At 37.2% G+C, this 18,225-nt stretch overlaps 1 protein-coding gene across 1 annotated transcript in view; it reads left to right on the forward strand.

The window, feature by feature from the left end:
- The window catches only part of LOC101175227 (FERM domain-containing protein 5), a 68,542-nt gene that overhangs the window by 34,971 nt on the left and 15,346 nt on the right, over positions 1-18,225 (forward strand). Inside the window, exons 2-4 of the mRNA XM_023953579.1 lie at positions 15,814-15,918; positions 17,149-17,191; positions 17,395-17,473. Coding sequence (XP_023809347.1) covers positions 15,814-15,918; positions 17,149-17,191; positions 17,395-17,473 — 227 coding nt within the window. The remainder of the gene's footprint in view (positions 1-15,813; positions 15,919-17,148; positions 17,192-17,394; positions 17,474-18,225) is intronic.

Consider the following 18,225-nt stretch of genomic DNA (forward strand, 5'->3'; position numbering starts at 1 on the left):
CATGCCCAGATTTCTCAGAACAGTAGATTTAAATAAGCAAAAAGTAAACATATCCATGAGATAAAATCAGACAAAAGGGAGCCCCCAGGACAAGTGATTTAGTCTGGAAAAGAATAGAATTGTATTTGCCGTGTCGTTTGGAATAATGGACACCACCTTTGTTCAAATCTATCAGAGGAACCATTCAATGTCATTCTTATCTTTTCCAACTTGAGGAAGTACAGAACATCCTTGAGCCACTGCGAAGATGATGGGGAATGTTGGTCATTTCCACTTTAAAAGAATTACTCTCCTCCGCAAGAAGAGTCATAAAGGTGAGGGAGTCCCTTTGAGATTTTGATAGGGAAAGTGGCCCTGTAAAAATTTGGAATGTTTTTAAAATGTTCTTTTAGCATTTTCTGATGATGGAGAACATATATTAAAAAAATCAAATTAAAACTGCATGCGTTTTGGATTTTTTTTTGATTCAATACGTTGTGAATCGGGAAAAGACAAAAATGTTGTTGGAAAAACTTAAAGTTGTGACCTAGAAATCACAGTCAGCAGGTCACAAGCTCCATGCTCTGCTTTCTGATGCATTCATTTGCTAACAAATAGATCCATGTACGTCTTTCCTTTCCTTGTCTGAGCTGGCATCTGGCTCAAAACTGTACATCTGGACACTGGCAATATCTTTTTGTTGCACCAGTAATGTTATGAGGGGCTGTAAGCTAGCGGGATGTTGGGAAGCAGGGGCTGGCTTACTCCGAACCAACAGTTCCCCCACAACTCTGCAGCAAATTTTTAATGAACTGCTGCTCTGCAGATACTATAAATGGTAAATGGCGTATACTTATATAGAGCTTTTTTACCTACAAGGACAAAGCACTTTACAGTCACAGACCCATTCACACACTGGTGGCAGCTCTGCTGCCAAGCACAGGTGCCTGTCTACTACCAGAGGCAAGGCGGGGTTCAGTGCCGTGGCCAAGGACACTTCGACTCATGGGCGTGCAAGGCGGGAGTTGAACCTGCAATCATACGATCATGGGTCGACCACCCTACCGCTGCACCACGGCCGCCCCTTTTCTATGTGCTAGAAAATGTCACTGTTTTTTTATTTTGGCAAATACCACAACACTTTTACAATAGATCAGAAGATGATTGGAGACTTTAAAACCACAGTTATCCCCACCGCAGAGGACCTTGGCTTCATAATGAGAAAGACCTGAGGGGAGGACAATAACAAAAATCTTTGAGCTCTGACATCATGTTTGCTCTGTTGAAAGTGATAACAGCCGATACTGTTGCCCTGACCAAGCAGTCAGCAGGTCAAAACTGTTAGTGATCATAGCTCATGATAGAAAGAGGCGCCCTGCATCTGCTGCGTATGCATCCAGACAAGGGTTCAGAAGGACACCGGTTTGTTTCAGAGCATTCAAACCACAAAGCACGGATCTTCTGTCCTAAAACTATGCTTGTACATCCTGACAGAAGTAACACACATGCATGGTTTTCTCTCCATAAATGAAGCAGATGGTGGGGATAAGAAAGATTTCCTCAGACAGTCAAGTGTGAATGTATCCTCTGCACAAAAGCCTTCAGTGTTTTTCCTGACAAAAACCATGAACATATCAGGAGCACATTGATGCACTTAATGAGCTGGAAATAAAGCAGCATGCTGTTCTACAGTCAAAATCCTGCCAGAAAGACTTTGTGAATTAATATAGCAAGTCACAGTAAGTAATGGCCTTGATGAAAGAGGCTGCACTAGCAAAAATACTAAAGAAAGCTAATTATTTTCTGTTTTTTATAAGGCAAAGCATTCAGAGTTTAGCTTGAAACTCAGGATACTCAAAATAGAAAACTACATTAAAATAAGAACAGTTGTTTTTTCACAACACATTTAGAAAAATACCTTCAAGGCTGAAGTCATTGTGAGCTGTTTAAGCACCGTGCTCATCAGTGTAGGTGGTGACCAAAACCTGAGCAAGGCCACAATTCTCAACTCCTACAATACAGCGCATTTTCTCTTGAAATGCTTGAGCTCACATACGGCACTGAAAAAGACATGTTGAGTGATTCATTCAGACAACTTGTTATGCTTCAGAAGTATGCGTTTGCTCTCTGAGTTCTGTACTGTATGAATAAATACTAGTTTCAAATAACTTTCTTTAAAATCTCTATTTGGATGATGTTAAATTGCAAATATAAATATTCTTTTATTAGATCTGCCTGTTCTATTGGCTGTCAGTAAAAAAAAAGAAATGTGTTGGTAATTTAAAAATCTGAAAAGAACCAAAACTGTGTATGCCAATATTTCTACTTTTTTATTTGAAAATTCAAAATAAAGCTAGAATTTTGCTGTCGTATTTGCACCAAAATCTTTAAAACAATTCTTTGTAGTATATGGATACAGCTCTTTAATATTAGATTTCATTTGTTTTGTTTTTGTTTTTTTTAACTTGTCCTGTCCAACAGCTGGGCAAACAGATGAGAACTGAGCGCCTCTTGTGTTGGACATATTTTACTTTAACAACAGGGGTTATTAATCTTCAGACAAACCAGAGGTAGGTCTGAATAAACCCCTTTTGTAACCGAGGCCAAACTTTATTCACTTTAATCATATTTGAAAATCTTTGGTGTTGGACCGGACGGAAAAGGAAAGGAGGGAAGAAGAGAGAGGGATGTTAGAGAGGGGGGGATAGGAAGGTTATTATAGAAGGGGGGGTAAAACCATGAAGCAGAACAAAGCAACAAGTTTCTGGATGGTTATACTCATTACGGTGATGTTCAGATGTAATACAAGTCTATAAGGGCGAGGTCTATCCACACGCACACTCAAATGTTATAAAAACACCTGTTGGCTCCAAAAATGTTCACATGTCAAGATGTACACAACACAAATAATGTTCACACACGCATACTTAGGCCTTCAAACCAACGAGTGAAATATTTCATTCAATCACACAAAATATTTGTGTCAAGGTGAGCTAACACCTGTGCTCGAGTGAGTGTTTATGTTCTTCTAAAATGGATGATGGAATGTAAAAAGAAGGAGGGGGAGTGCCCAGTCATCCCCACACCAAGACCCCGCCGCAGCAGCAGCGGCAACCAGAACCCCCCCAACACCCGCACGGCAGCAGATAGAGAACAATCGCCCCCCGGGTGATCACATCCGCCACCCAGGCCAGGGCCAGCAGGACCGTCACGGGGCCCCCAGAGCCAGAGCACAGGGAGGCCAACCAGAAGAGCAGCCCGCCCTCCCCGCGCCGGGAGGGCCCCACTGGGGCGGGCCCCAGAAGAGTAACCAAACCCTCAGACGAGCACCTCATCACCACCCAGCAGTTCTGCCCCCCCCCCCCCCCCGCCCCAACCCCAGGTACAAGCCAGGACCCCCCAACGGAGACCCGCCCCGCGCTCCAGGCAGCCACCCACCCAGCCCACGGTTGCTCCAGGAAGGAGCAAGGCAGGGGACAGACAGTGTCCTAATCTATTTTTATGTTGCCAATTTATTGTTTACATTAGCTAATAAATCAATACTATTCACATGTGTTGTAAAATGTGGTGACATTTTCATTTATTTGTATTCATAGAAATAGAAATTCATGTAATCATTAAAAAAAAACAATTCATTGAGCTACATATAAATGCCTCAGTTAAATAAACAGAAAACATTAGGTACTAATAGTGGGTTTTCCATCAATTTAATTTGTGGCTTTTACAGTCTCTTACTGTATTCATTAAATAACCAACCATTCCAGACCTTACGTCTTCACTAACACAAATCTGTGATTCTGAATGATAATGATCTTTAGTTGAGATAAAACTATTCAGAAGTTTGAAAAAATAAATTCAAAAGGCTACAGATTTTTTTTTTGCTTATTCACAGCATACATCTTTATTTCTTAAAGTTAAATATTTTCTGCAAGATGTTGCATATTTTTCTTTTTTTTTACCCCATCTGGGTTGTAGTTTTGCTTTAATGTTGTTAATTTATCTTGTTTTCCTCCTGAACACCAGCAATTTGTCCTTCTTTGACAAACTGACATTGGAAGAAACATTGTTTTTCCTTGTATCCTAATTTGTCATTTTGTCACACAGCTCCTATTTTTGTTTATTTCTAATTTCTAATTGGCAGTTTGTTATTTTAGTCTAAAACGTTCAGATCGGTTTCACATTTGTTTAGGCTAAAGTTGGTATACAGTCAGGACCATAAATATTTGGGACAGAGACACATTCTTTCTAATTTTGTTTCTGTACATTACCACAGTGAATTTGAAATAAAACAACTCAGATGCCATTGAAGTGCAGACTTTCAGCTTTTATTCCATGGGTTGAACAAAAAGATTGCATAAAAATGTGAAAAACTAAAGCATTTTTTAAACACAAACATAAAATTCACTCTGGTAATGTACAGAAACTAAATTAGAAAGAATGTGTCTCTGTCCAAATATTAATGGTCCTGACGGTAGATAGATCAAGGCTTAGGTCAATTCCTATTTACGAACATAACATGTTGACAAACCATAAAATTGAACCATTAATTATTAAAGTAATATGGAAAGGTTTTAAACCATGCATTTTGACAGGCTAAGTTTGGGATTGGTTTTCTGATATTTCAACTCCATTTCCATCTTCTCTCCCAGCAGGAGCCGGTTTTTCAGGCACCACAAATAGTATAATTTAGAAAAAGATGAAATATGATTAAACACATGCCTAAGCTTGTCTCTGTTCAGCTTGAACTCATCACAGCAGCCACTCTCAGTTGGGGTTTAATCATGAACCCCAATTACACAGTGTTTCTAAGTGAGCTCTGACTCCTGCTTGATGAACACATTTACAGTCTAATGGACCACGCTGCTATTTAAAGAAAGCCCCTTGTGAACACAAGTCACATTTCATCTCGTTTTATTTTTTTCAATGTCTGCGTTTTTTGTGGTTCAGTAAATTGAATTAAAGCGGTGTCCCTTTATTTGACATACTCAATTCACAATAACAGTGATGTTTAATTTGAAAATTGTATTAGAAATAACTTATCAGTAAATTGCTGAGAATTCCGCTCTGTGTATTCCTCTCGTTCATAATGGTAAACAAAAACTTAAGCCAGTCAAAGTTGATTATATATATATATATATATATATATATATATATATATATATATATATATATATATATATATATATATATATATATATATATATATGTGTGTGTGTGTATAAATATAAAAATCAACAAGAAGAAAATGATGTTAGTCGCTTCTTTATTCCTCAGCTGGTCTCATCCATTTTTGTTTGCTCTTCACAGAACTCCTCCTGTTACATGTGTGCTTTGAGTTGAACTCATGCTAAGAAAATCCACAAGTGAGGAGTTTATATTTTAGCGATTAGAACCTAGAATACAGAAACAGAACAGCTCTGAACTTCTCTCTCTCTCTCTACACTTCAACCTCCTGAGGTGTTGAGATCCTCCAAAAGCTCAAAAGGGGCCGTGTTCGATTTTATTTATGCACCAATGTTTTTTACAGGCAGTCATTAGACACGAGACTGTGTGCCGTTTTTTTTAATGAATGAATGAATTGATTAATATTTTTACTGTACTTAAAAACTTTAACTTTGTAACATGTGGTGCTTTTTATTAATCTGCATTTGTGTTAAAAGTACTTCATGAATAAAGCCGAGATGAGTGTTGTAAAACAGAGAATAAGTTTAGGAGCATTGAGGAAAGGAAAGTCATGATAGTTCAGTTTAATTGGGTGGGACATGCTCAAAAAGATCACACCTTAATCTGGTTTTGTTAGCTTTTGAACTGAACTACGCAAAGCTTATACCGGTACATTGGAAATTTTAATTCCGTAATGACAGTTGAAATATTGCCCAAAATGAGCACAGTACATATAAAAGGTATAGCTTTGTGAGAAGTTTTTGTTTATTCGTTTTCTTTAACTGCAAATGCCCTTTTGTTTTATGTGATGCGTCATGTTTTATATGTTGATTTTGGCTATGTGTAGTATATTCATTAAATGTATTTCCTTTGTACAAGCCTGCCTCCCTCTTGCATTTAGGTCCTACATCCACATAATTCATCATCTGAGGATCCTTTAGAATCACCTAGAATTAAATCAAGTTTAGATTGTTTTGTCCTCAAACAGAGGAAACCAAGTAAAACTGCAAAACTAAAATAATGAAGAAATATGTGAACAATTTCATAGGCTCTTTCTGTTATTTAGTGGGTTTAAGGATAAATGGAAGAATGGAGATGGGGCTTAATAAGTTTAACTCCTCTACTACATCATAGACTTCTTTGTGGAGAAATGCTTGTTCAGCAGAGGACTCGAGACACTTTGCCTTTTTTCCATGGTGAAAAATCTCCCAAAACTCTGTAGGTTTTCTTGCTTACAGGGTCACTTCTACAGCATGACGTCTCTGTCATGGATCCCAACAGAGCCTGGATATAAAAAAGGTTTAAACAACTGAGGTCTAAATGTGGGCTCAGTTCAAAAGCAATGCTGACTCCCTCTGAGCCAGTGAAAGAGTGGTTAGCTGACAGTCTGCTGACAGTGAACAGGTTTTTAAGAGGGTCACTGTTTTTCTGCATGCAGCAAACAGATGTTCCTGTTCCTAAATGAGGGATTTTAAAAATCTAATGCTGATGTGTTCCAGTAAACAAACAATATCTCAGGAAAGAAAAATGGTGATTCGATATCTATTTTTGCTGAAAAAGTGCATTAACACAAATATGTTATTTTCCTTTTAGAATTTCCTAAATTCAGTGAAGAGAATTGTTTTACACTTTGCAAACATAGAGGCAGCAGCTAATTTTAAATTTACCCCGATCATCTGAGACGTCAGAGTATGTTTTTGTCACTGTGGCTTTAAAAAAATAAACATCTCTTTCTTGCCATTTAAAACCCAAACATTTTCGCTTTCTCCACTAATTTGCCCCTCTAAGAATTGTTGTGTCACATTGCCATCCAGGTACATGGCAGTTTTTAGTACGGACAGATTTTCCTTTGTGATGGTGGAGCAAGTTGCTAATGGTTGTCTAAGCAGAGGTGGTGTAGGCACCATTACCAATCGGCCTGCAATAACCGTTCGGGGTCCTATCAACTGAGGATAACATCACACTACGGTAACCCCACTTAGACAAACGTTGCGTAGAGATCTGCTTGGGCTCTACATATTTTTATTTCACGTTTCCTTTTGTAACCTAAATTTCTTTTACCTAATAACTTGAGTCTGAAATTATTCTTTGTAGTGTTTATAGAGATATTTTGCCACAACCCACTTTGTAAAAAGATCTGTGGCTGTTAGAATGAATCGGCTGCTCTACACAAGCAAACCGTGTCTCTGATCAGACTAGCTGGAGTCTCGTAGCTTCGTGTTTGAAGGCAGGGAAGGTGCTTTGTTATAGTGTGTGGTCCAGAGAAGGGTTCGGAATGCAGTCCGTTCGGCTGCAAATGCATTTAATAATAATCAGAACAGTAATAAAAGCATGTTTAGAAGATAATCTCACTCTATGTCGGAGAGCTGTTTGTTTACAACGGACCGCATGATATCTTCTATGATAGTATAGTATTTTGTCCAGACCAATCACTGTCTGACGTCATCAGACCAACGGACAGCCAATCACATAATGTAACGTCAGCACTACACTAGTTAAAGGACCGCGAACGGTTGTTGCAGGTCGAATGGTTATGGTACTACAGTGGCCTTCTTTACCCTAATTTTTCTGTCTTGCTCTCACTCATTAACATGCATTATTCAGACTTTGCAGTTCTTTTGCCTTTAGAAAGATTTATTGCTTAGTGCTCAATGCAGAGCCTAAAATTAAACAATGTTCCTTAAAGTGCTTTAGATGCACAATAAGTGTTTTCTAGATCTGTGACGGTTTCATCATCCCAGTCCTTTATTTGATAGATGGATGGATGGATGGATGGATGGATGGATGGATGGATGGATGGATGGATGAATGGATGGATGGATGGATGGATGGATGGATGGATGGATGGATGGATTTAATGTGCTGTGTTAGAGCTTTAATACAGTGAGTGTGTTGCTGTTTGAGTTGCCGTATTGTTATCTGCGGGTGAGTAATTCATCATTTCTTATTTAATTATGTCACCTGGTTGTGCAGTAAGAATGAATCATCAGCTTATTGCCACATGTAAAGTAACGGCTGCGGAGGCAAATAAAGAAATAGTTCAATGCAGTTTGAAGGAATGACGTGCAGAAGGAGGCTCTTATCCACAAGCAGTGAAGTGACTCATCCAATTACTAATGAGGAGTTTAGTTAGGTTTGTATCGACCCTTTCATGTGCGTTTCTTTTAGAGACTTTAATTTAAGTTCAAGTTTTTACAGATTCTGCGTAATTTATGTCTTTTGAGCAGACACCTAAAAACCTTTCCTCCTCTTTGTTGCTTTAGGTTTCTCTATAAGGTCACTTTGTCATCATAGTTCTTACATTAATTGTTTGATTTGTTTGTCAGTCATTTCATTTATTTTTCCTTTTTCTAATTGTGAATTCATCATTAAAGCTGCTAATTTGTTCATTTTAGATACGTTGTGTTTAAGTACAGTTAACCAGGTCTATCACGCCCCATTTATTTACAGCTTTAAGGTCAGTCATCTTTACATGACATACCAGAACAACTAGATGATATTACGTCATCTACACTGACTGAATAATTTCATAATATGAACAAGAAAGCACATAGATCAGTAGCATCTGCTTCCATCAGTATGGATAGTACGCATTACCATAAAATGAGATTATAGAAAGCCAGTTACAGGCTTTGCCACTCACAGCCTCGAGGCGGAAACTTTCTGCGCTTAAGACGGAGGCATAGAGATCACGCAGAGGACTCAAGCTTAGTATGGAGCTCAAAAGAAGCTGTCTTTCTTCAAGACCACCATGAACAGATCTTTTGCTTCATCTGCTGCCCAAAGCTGTGTGCAGCACATATCTCCACTAAATGCAAAAATAATTCATACTACTAGAAGCAGTACCCTTTTAGGACCATAACACTCAATTGTTGCAATTTCCGACTTCCAGCTTAAAATGACACCATCATTTATTGATGGGGTATTTCCAAAGGTGATATGGAACCCCGTTTAATAATTAATCCGCTGCACAGCAGAAAGAGTTGTGCGCTGCTGCCTACACTCCGTTAGGGGTCGCAGTGTACATTTGGCCCTAGCCTGGGTTATTTCCATCTCCCCGTTTATCACGTTTATTATTGCTGCTGAAAACACACAGCACACGCCCCCATAAAGCACTTCTAGGCTTCGGCTTACTTAATACATTGCTCTTGCTGTGACAGGCCGGCTCCTGCCTCATTTACACATGGGTCACACAGGCTAACATCACTGCTGCCTGCAGTGCATACCCCTCTGCTATTGCTACTTATAGTTTCTCTGGTTTTTTTTGCTTTTCATTCTTTTTTTTCTTTGGAAAAAAGATGGTGTGCTGACTAATTTAAATTTTTATTTTGCTGTTAATTAAAGCACTATTTCTGGCATCAGCAGGCTGAAGTCCTCATGGGAATGATGTAAAGGCATCTTGAAACCACCTCCTGTCAATTTTACTCAATTCCAGTTATTTTAACTTTTTGTTGACAGTTTTTTTTTTTTTTGAGAGAGTATTGCTGTCAGAAAATGACTGATGAAGGTTGACCAAACATTTGTTTCCATCTATCCAGTTTAGGCAGATTTTTAAAAGCCAGAGAAGCTAGAGGTTGTAGTATATAATCTGCATGAAATTACCATTTTCGTGTCTCTCGAGGTTTGATTCTAACATTTTCTCAGTCTGATGCATGCAGTATAGTATGTTGGCATTGACGAATTCCAAATGAGCCCCCGGAAAAGCTGGATGACACTAAGCTCTTTAAATGCTACAGTTTTGCTAAGCGGGATAAAACATGATGACAGTAAACAGCCTTTTTTTTTCACTTTTAAATTTTGTTTAACTGCTTGTGACGAAGTAGCGTCACAGGTTGCAGGACAGCGCCTGAACACCAGCCTTAATAGTTTGTTTGTCTCTTCTCTCCCAGTAGCAGTTTATAGTTTTCACCAGACACATCCGCAGACACAGGCAAACAAATCATTCACATTTCATATTGTGTTTCATTCTTAGGGTGCACTCTTGGTTTTGAAGAGAATCTTACTCACCATCTAAGTTTCCCTCCACAAACAGCCAAACCAGAGAATTGTACACATCAGGATACATTTCCACAGATAACAGGAAGTGACTTCACATGTTAGAATTGTTTAGGTTATTTTATTTTCCCTTTCTTTAATTGATTTTGTTTCAAACCCATTTCAATTTTTATTATCTTTTTATTTGTTAGATATCTGTAATTTTGGAGATGTGTTTAAGAATCTTCCAGGAATTTGTTTTAAGGAAGTGTTTGGTTAATTGGCCCGTGGGAGGGGCTAAGCCTTTATATTGGGTGGACTTATCCCAGTTGAGGGAGAGCCGTCTTGGTTTCAGTGGCGGCGGCAACAGGCTCTCCCAGAATCAGTTGAATTCTTTCTTTGAATATTGTTTTGGGATCAATAAAATCCCATTGCTTGAAATTTGGAGTCTGCTGGCTTGGTCACCTTATTTTTGAGTAACTTATTTCCTTACTGCTAAGAAGAACCTGTCACAGTGCTTTATATTCCTTTATTGTGCATGGTAAAAGCATAGTAACTGTTTTGAAATGCAGGATGTTTATCTGTACGTTTAACTTCAAACCGAAACAATTGAGACTGCACTGAAAGTTGGAAATTACCAATAAAAGAAGCATTTATTTCAGTAGCTGGGAGCTTCATTGTCCTACTTCATAAGGTTTTGACAATAGATGATTTTAATCAAGAACAGCGCAGATACTATTATTTCTCACCAAGCAATAAAACCTTAGGAAGGGACAGCTAATGCTATAATTGATTGAAAATCACATTACGTAGTAGCTTCTAAAACATTGAAGCCGTGCTTTCAGGGTGAGCATATAGTTTTTCCTTCCCTAACCACAAGTATACTGCAGCTTGGCCCTGAGTTTAAGTCTCATAAGAATGTTGAAGAACACTTATCTTCAGATCAATAATGTTTCTGCCTCAGAGGCTCCCTTTGTGTCCCAGCGGTGCCCGTTCAGCTCACAGAGGCTCAGTGTGTCTCATTAGTATGCAGCACATCCCCACATACACATTACAAGTCAGCTTCCTTCATCAGCTTCTCTGCTGCTTCATTGTTAAGTGGAAGCAGGCCGTGAGCTTTGATCGCGTTGTTGCCTCACCGTGCACAATCCGGTAAATTGCTAAGAACAACAGGATTACCTGAACGCCCTTTAATGCAAAAGTTTGTTATCAGGTCTTAGCATTTGAAATCTGATGTTAACACTGGCTCATTAAAAAAAGTGGTTATGATGCGGTGATGCTATAAAAGCTATTTAGCGGCCTTTTTAGAGGCAGGAAATCTGTTTTCATAGGTTGAATTTCCTTTAGGAATCACTTTCCGTCATCTGTTTGAGTCCATCTGCTGCTATCTGCTGTTGAGCTGGAATAAATTACCTCAAATCATTGTTGCTGCTTCAGAAAAGTCAAATATACCTGTGAATTCTGATTCAGTTTATGTTTTGCGGAAAAGTGGAGTGGGAAGCTGTGGTCTCTAGAAGTATCCTTCTCTAGTGGCAAAGGAGAGGGAGGGAGAGATGAGGCTGAAAGGGGACGCAGTGCTTTTCTGCTGCAGGGCTGGCCAGCTGGCCTGTTGTGGTGAGTCAGGTTTTATGTCGTGACAGTGACATACAAGCACACTGACAGAGCCAACGCAGGGTCAGCTTAGTGTATTAGGAGAAAATCTTTTAGCTCACAGGTGAACATGATAAGTGTGGATGTCTCTGTGTCATGTGGGGCGAACACATGATATATAGTTCATTAAAAATCTTGAAAATCATTTATTTTAAGATGCCCAAAAGAAGGGCTGCAAGCTTCTTATCTCCCATTTTTTTTCTGGTCACTTTAGATACAATGTTTCTTAACTCTGCTCCTTAACATGGATGAGCTTTAGAAACATGTTTTCTGGTGATTTTATATAATGCAGCTAGCATTTAATTTTGAAGAAATTCTTTGGAGTAGAAGTTTTTTCTTCTGTCAAAACACCCAATAATATTGTCGTGCATGGCTGTGACAAAGCAAAGCAATTGTGGGGTAATTGTAAGTCAAGTCCTTGCTCATGTCCTCCTTTATTGACCACTTTGTTTAGCCTGCTGTAGTTCATTTTTGGTGGATTTGACATGTAGTGGCAATCGATAAGTTGTTGCGTTGTCTTAATGGAACAGAAAGATGTTTTGAGTGACACATAAAATTGAATAAATACTAATTTTAAAGACGTATTTGATACAAAACAAACAAACATCTGTCTGGTTTAGCATATTTTTTGCCATGAGCATTGCTTGAATTGTGCATGGCTGGCTTAAGGGTTAATTAATAAGTTTCTTTCGCATAATATGTAGGGGAAAAAAGAGCAAATAGGTACAAATATGAAGTAAAATGGGAAATGGTGTATACTTGTATAATGATACATTCTTAGAAGGCCAAAAGCGCTTTTATAGTAACAGTCCTATACACACACATTCACACACTGATGGCAGCGCTGCTGCTGGACTCTGGCACCAACCTATAACCACCACCTTTGTGTGACTATTCTCTAAATAACTCCTTTAAAGTAACAACAATAGTAAAGGTTTTTGACATGGAGATTTACCTGGAGAAATATTCTGATGTCCCTCATAGGATTCTGAACATTTGTGACGATTTTGCCCATTATTTATTTTTTAATTAGATTTTCTTTAATTGCTTTCAGTTGCTTCTTTGGTTAAGGTCATGTTCTGTTTTCTGGTTTTGTGTTTTGCCTTTGTTCATATTGTCCCTTTTTTTTAATAAATAACAACTGTTTTTTATTTTGATAATTATACCTCATTATGTCTGAGTTAAGTTGTTTCTATCATGTTTAGATATATTTATTAAAGTTTTAAATTGCTGCCACAGGCCTGTTCTCCAGCATGTTGGGTCTAACAAAAGGAGGAATTGTATCTTGAAAGCAGAGAGGCCCAGTTCCGTTTAGTTTAGTTTAAAAACATATGCTATTGTATTTTATGACTGATTTTATGTTTTTGTGCAATCACTGGTATGATGCCCGTTGAGACTACTGTGTAGTGATAGTAAGCTATAAAAATAAAATTGAATTGAATTTATGTCCCCTAACTCAACAATATTCCAAAAATGGACAAGCCAAGTCAAAATGGCTGAACCAACTGGAAAAATGTTGCCCTTCTGACACAATTGTCCAGTGTTTATTTTAAAAAAACAGCAACATTGGAATTGGCCTGGTTGGCTTTAAATTCAGGAACAGTATGCCGGAGGCTTGGTTGTACTACAGTCCTCTGATTTACTGACCCTGTTTTGTCTCTGACTGTTTGCCTGCCGCTTGCCCCAACTCTCGTCTGTCTCCTGACTACCCCAGTTTCTTCTCTGATGCTCCCATGCTCGTTGTTAACCTACTATTGTTGTTTACGGTAATTGTAAAATGTCCCAAAAGTGGTTCTCTCTTCATGAAAGCAGTTTGGTGCTGCAAATGGAGCAAGACCTCAAATGTCAGGGAGCCCCAAGTGTCACACTCCATGTCACCTCAGGGTTTGTTGTCAGCTTTAATTTAATATTAAGTGAAATGAAAGTGTAAACAGGCTTCATCATCGATTATATCAGTTTTCAAGATGTGTTTCATCAGCCTGTTTTCTCTTTTTTCCAGTTGTCTGTATTACATTGAAATAACATGGAAATGTTTTTCATTTTCATCATTTTAGGTTTAAAAAACTACCGTATTTTTTCTATTGTCCGTCGAGTGACATTTGCAGAACATGTGTCTCTTGTGATTTGACACATTTCTTGGAAACACACTGACAACTTGAGATTAGATAGCATCACACCCATTGTAATCTTTACCTGAACAGCCATCTCTGTGAAATTCTCTCAAAAATGTCTCTTTTCAGATGTTTTTGATCATTATCATCGCTTATCACTTGTGTCATTTTAGACCTTGATATTTACACTATCATTGTCTTCTTTTACAAGATGCGTTTTGACATTAACAATAGTGAATTAAAATCTTTAAAAAACGTTAAACTGGACTATTTGAATTTTCTTTTATCAAAATTCAGGATAAAGTTACTTGTAATAAAGAAACATTTATACTGTAAATGTTCACTGGACGCAGATATACATCAGTGTGTGAATATGTTTGAATGGGTGATTGGGACTGTAAACTGCTTTGGGCCTTCATAGTAAATTCCTATACTGGTATATGCCATTTACCATAAAAAATGTGGTCATATGGTTTGGGTTTTGACAAATAAATAGTGGTTGACTACAATAGCTGTGACCTCAAGCTTAAGTTGCTGCTCAAAAACGCAGCTTTAACATAAGTTGACGTGTAAATTTATGGCTCTATAATGTGACACTGCAAGTATTTGGACAAGCAAATGTTTGTTCTCCTCTTTCTGTTCTGCTGGTCCTTTCTCTTCTCTTTACTTTTCTGTTGGTCTCACATATCTGCCTTTGACTTTCTCTGACTGTGCAGTTTCCTGTCACCTGTGTGAACACAGTGTCCTTTCTAGAGGGCAGAGTGGAATATTTGATAGCATTCCTTACATCTAAAAAAAGATTATTTATCACATTAAACATATATATTCCATACCTGTATATTTTCCCTTTACCAGAGAGAACGTAGATTTGGTAAATGACTAACTTGACTAAATGACCAAAAGGCAAACTTGACTTATTGATTTATTTAAGACAATCGTTTTTTTACAAATGTGGAACTGTTCATAGGTGAATAGAATAGTTGTTGGCTGCTGTTGTTGGAAAACAGGAAGCAATTTGTAAAGACCTGCCATTCCTGAGCCTTCTTGTTCAACACTAATATTGTTGTTTGTCTGGATAGATGGAGGCAGGCCACAAAATTGTTTTGCCAGCAACCAATAATGGCTAGAACTTGATTTCCAGGAGCTACTGGGAATCCGTGCAGTTCTGGAGGCTTTCATGAATGAGTAGCAGTGCTGAGAGAAGCGCTAGAGGAGCACAGCTGTAATTGAAATGAGTGATAACTATTGGACTTTTTAAGCAGCCTGCTAAAAACAGCCTGTATTTTTCGCGAGGCTCGACTGAAAGATAGTCAGAATAAGAAATAACCTATGATGATATTTAGAAGATCTTTTATGTTTTTAATTTTTGTATTGAATAGAAACTTTGCCTAAAGATGAATAAATTAGTTAGAAAAAGTGAAACACAGGGCTTTTTAAAAAAATAATTATTGTAAATACAACAGAAATAATCGTATTGTAGTATATTAGTATGAGGCCGATTTAGGCTCTTTTTAAATCCATTAATCTCCCCTTTAAATTCAGCTGAGCTTTTTCTTTGCTCATACCTTTTCTGGCTCTTTTCTTCCATGTCCTTTCCAGTAGCAGCAGCTTCTTAGAGCTTTCACAGATGGCTGCAGCTTTGATATAAATATTTTATAGCCCTCATATATATATATATCTCCCTTGAGGATTGTAAAATATTAAATACTTTCTGGTGGCCGTTTTGACTTCTGAGAGCTAAATCACTTTCACACAACACTTTCTTGAGATGTTTTCCTTGATTCAACTGGAAACAGAATAATTCTGTGATTTTTCTCACTGTTCCAATATCAATGGTATTAAAAAAAAAACTTTTCTTTATTTGTTTGTTTTTTGCCTTTAACTGCCATTGTCCCCCAAAATGAGCGACACTTAAGGTTATTTGTCTCTCTTTCAGCGTGATTCCAAAGGACAGTATCTCTTTGACCTCATTTGCCATCACCTCAACCTGCTGGAGAAAGATTACTTTGGTATTAGATATGTTGACCCAGACAAGCAAAGGGTGAGTCCGGTTTTTAAACTCAAACTTTTTCAAAGTTAAACTTAATTTGAGAGGAGACTTGAATTTAGTCAAAGTTTGTGCTTGAGTCGGTGTTTCTCTTTCCCGTATTGTTCTCCTCTACTCCTAAATAAAGTTTAATGATAATGACAAGGCAAAATAATTCACTCTATTGAAAGAAGCTTTATGCTCCTAAATCTTAACAAAATATTATTATGGTGGCTTTTAAGTGTGTTTAAATTAAATATATTGCATGATCATCACAACAGAAATGTTAATAACTGATACACCTAACTAAGCAGATTTGTTTTGCAAAAACATTCAAATGCTGACAAAAAATACAAACTCAACGAAAAGTGAAGGATCTCTGCTTCCTTTTTTTAGTTTGGTTTCAAAATAAATAACATTTTACTCATACAGTGTAATAAAATAGGTGCATTTGCTATTAAAACATCCCAGATTGTACAGTTAAAATATGTAAATTGGAATTTTAGGGATTTCTCCAGTCTCATGTTTTACATTTCTGATTTCTATTTGATTGAATGTATGAATGGTGCAATGACTTGCTGATGCAGTTAATCACATAACCATCAGTTCTTAAGTTTCTACGATTACAAAAGAAAACATTCTACATTTTATTTAGCTCTCATAAATCCATTGTAATGTAATTTCTTAGATTAGCAGACATCTTTTATAAATTAAAAGGAGAACAGGTCATGCAGACATAAATATTATCAAATGAATGAACACATTTAGTAGTTTTGTTAGGCCGGAATATTTAACTGTGCAAGTTTTAGAGGGTTAAAAACTTTTCGAAACTGAGAGAAAGAGAAAAAAAGCTATAATTACATCTTGACGTAAAACCATTTTTTTTAACTTAGAGTTAACCTACAGAATATGATCAAAATTACAACACCAGGGCATATACAGGCAGTACTGAAGTGTGAAGCTGATTTACTGAACAATAAAAGTTCAGTCATTGTATTGTGTTTACTGATTAACACTGGGCTCGTTGCTGTTACCTATAAGTGACTTCATTATTCTAAAAATCTGTCATTCTTAGTTACTGCTTAACACGGTTTACTTGAAAAAAACTTTTTTTTTTTACACTTCTCCTATTTTAGAGACACATTTAAATAATTGTGTTGCAGAGAATCTAAATGAACAAAAGGAATTCAACCAAACTGGAGATATTTTAGAGTGGCTATTTAGGTGTCATTTCTTCTGTTGCAGCACTGGTTGGAGTTTACAAAATCAATTGCCAAACAAATAAAGTGTAAGTTTTTTTTTCTGATCTTCTAAAATGATTTATCCCTGTTTTTTAACTGATCAAAACATCTCTAAATTGAATTAAAATTTTAAACTCTAATGAAAAAATAAGTAGTTTATGCTAATAAAATAATTTATGTAAAACAGACAACTTTGTTTAATAGATAATAAATGAAATATTAGACAAAATGTCTTGCCGTCTTTTTTCAGCCCAGCCTCCATTCACTATGTGTTTGCGGGTCAAGTTTTACCCACCAGACCCTGCTGCTCTGAGAGAGGAAATCACAAGGTATGTCATCTGTGTAATTAATGAAAGATGTTTGTATTTTATTTATTGCTTTTATTATTGCTTTGGAGAAAGTTTTCATCTGCAGGTGAGCGTCGGCTCATTCATAGAGCATTTGTAGTCAAATAAATCCTCACTGAATGTTTAAAGTGCAGCCAGGATTTCACACAATCTCATCATCAAAGGTTTCAAACAGAAAGAGATTTAAGATCAGTCTGGCTTTTTTATTTATTTTAAAGTACAAGCATTACAGTAAATCTGTAGCCCACACCAAAGTGTTCTTAAGTGATATATTTATTTTTCCTTAAAAAAAAGTTACCTAACTCTTAAATCATACTAGTACATTATTTTTAAAAAATGTGGGGAAAAAACTTTTGTCTGGAAAGAAATCCCAAACAATTTTGAAAGGAGAGCATTTTATTTATGATTAAATGTATTCAACGATATCATCAGATGCTTCAGGAAGTCATACACTCAAATTAATTGAGTAAACTTCTTTTTTATTTTTTAATTAGACAGAGATTTTATTAGCTCTTCTCACAAATTTTTCAAAAATTCTTGCATTGACATCCAGCAACTTGTTGCCTCATGCTGCTTGACGGTTCACCCCCCCCCCCATCCTCCCTTTAATCAACCCCCCCCGACATTCCTCTCTCTTCTTCCCTTCTTTTTCTCTTCCCATTCATTAACCTATGAAGCCTGTTTTTGGATTGTGGGAGGAAGCTGGAGAGGACCCACACATGCACGGGGTGAAC

This window comes from Oryzias latipes, chromosome 3 (assembly GCF_002234675.1).
Source record: "Oryzias latipes chromosome 3, ASM223467v1".
Taxonomy (NCBI): domain Eukaryota; kingdom Metazoa; phylum Chordata; class Actinopteri; order Beloniformes; family Adrianichthyidae; genus Oryzias; species Oryzias latipes.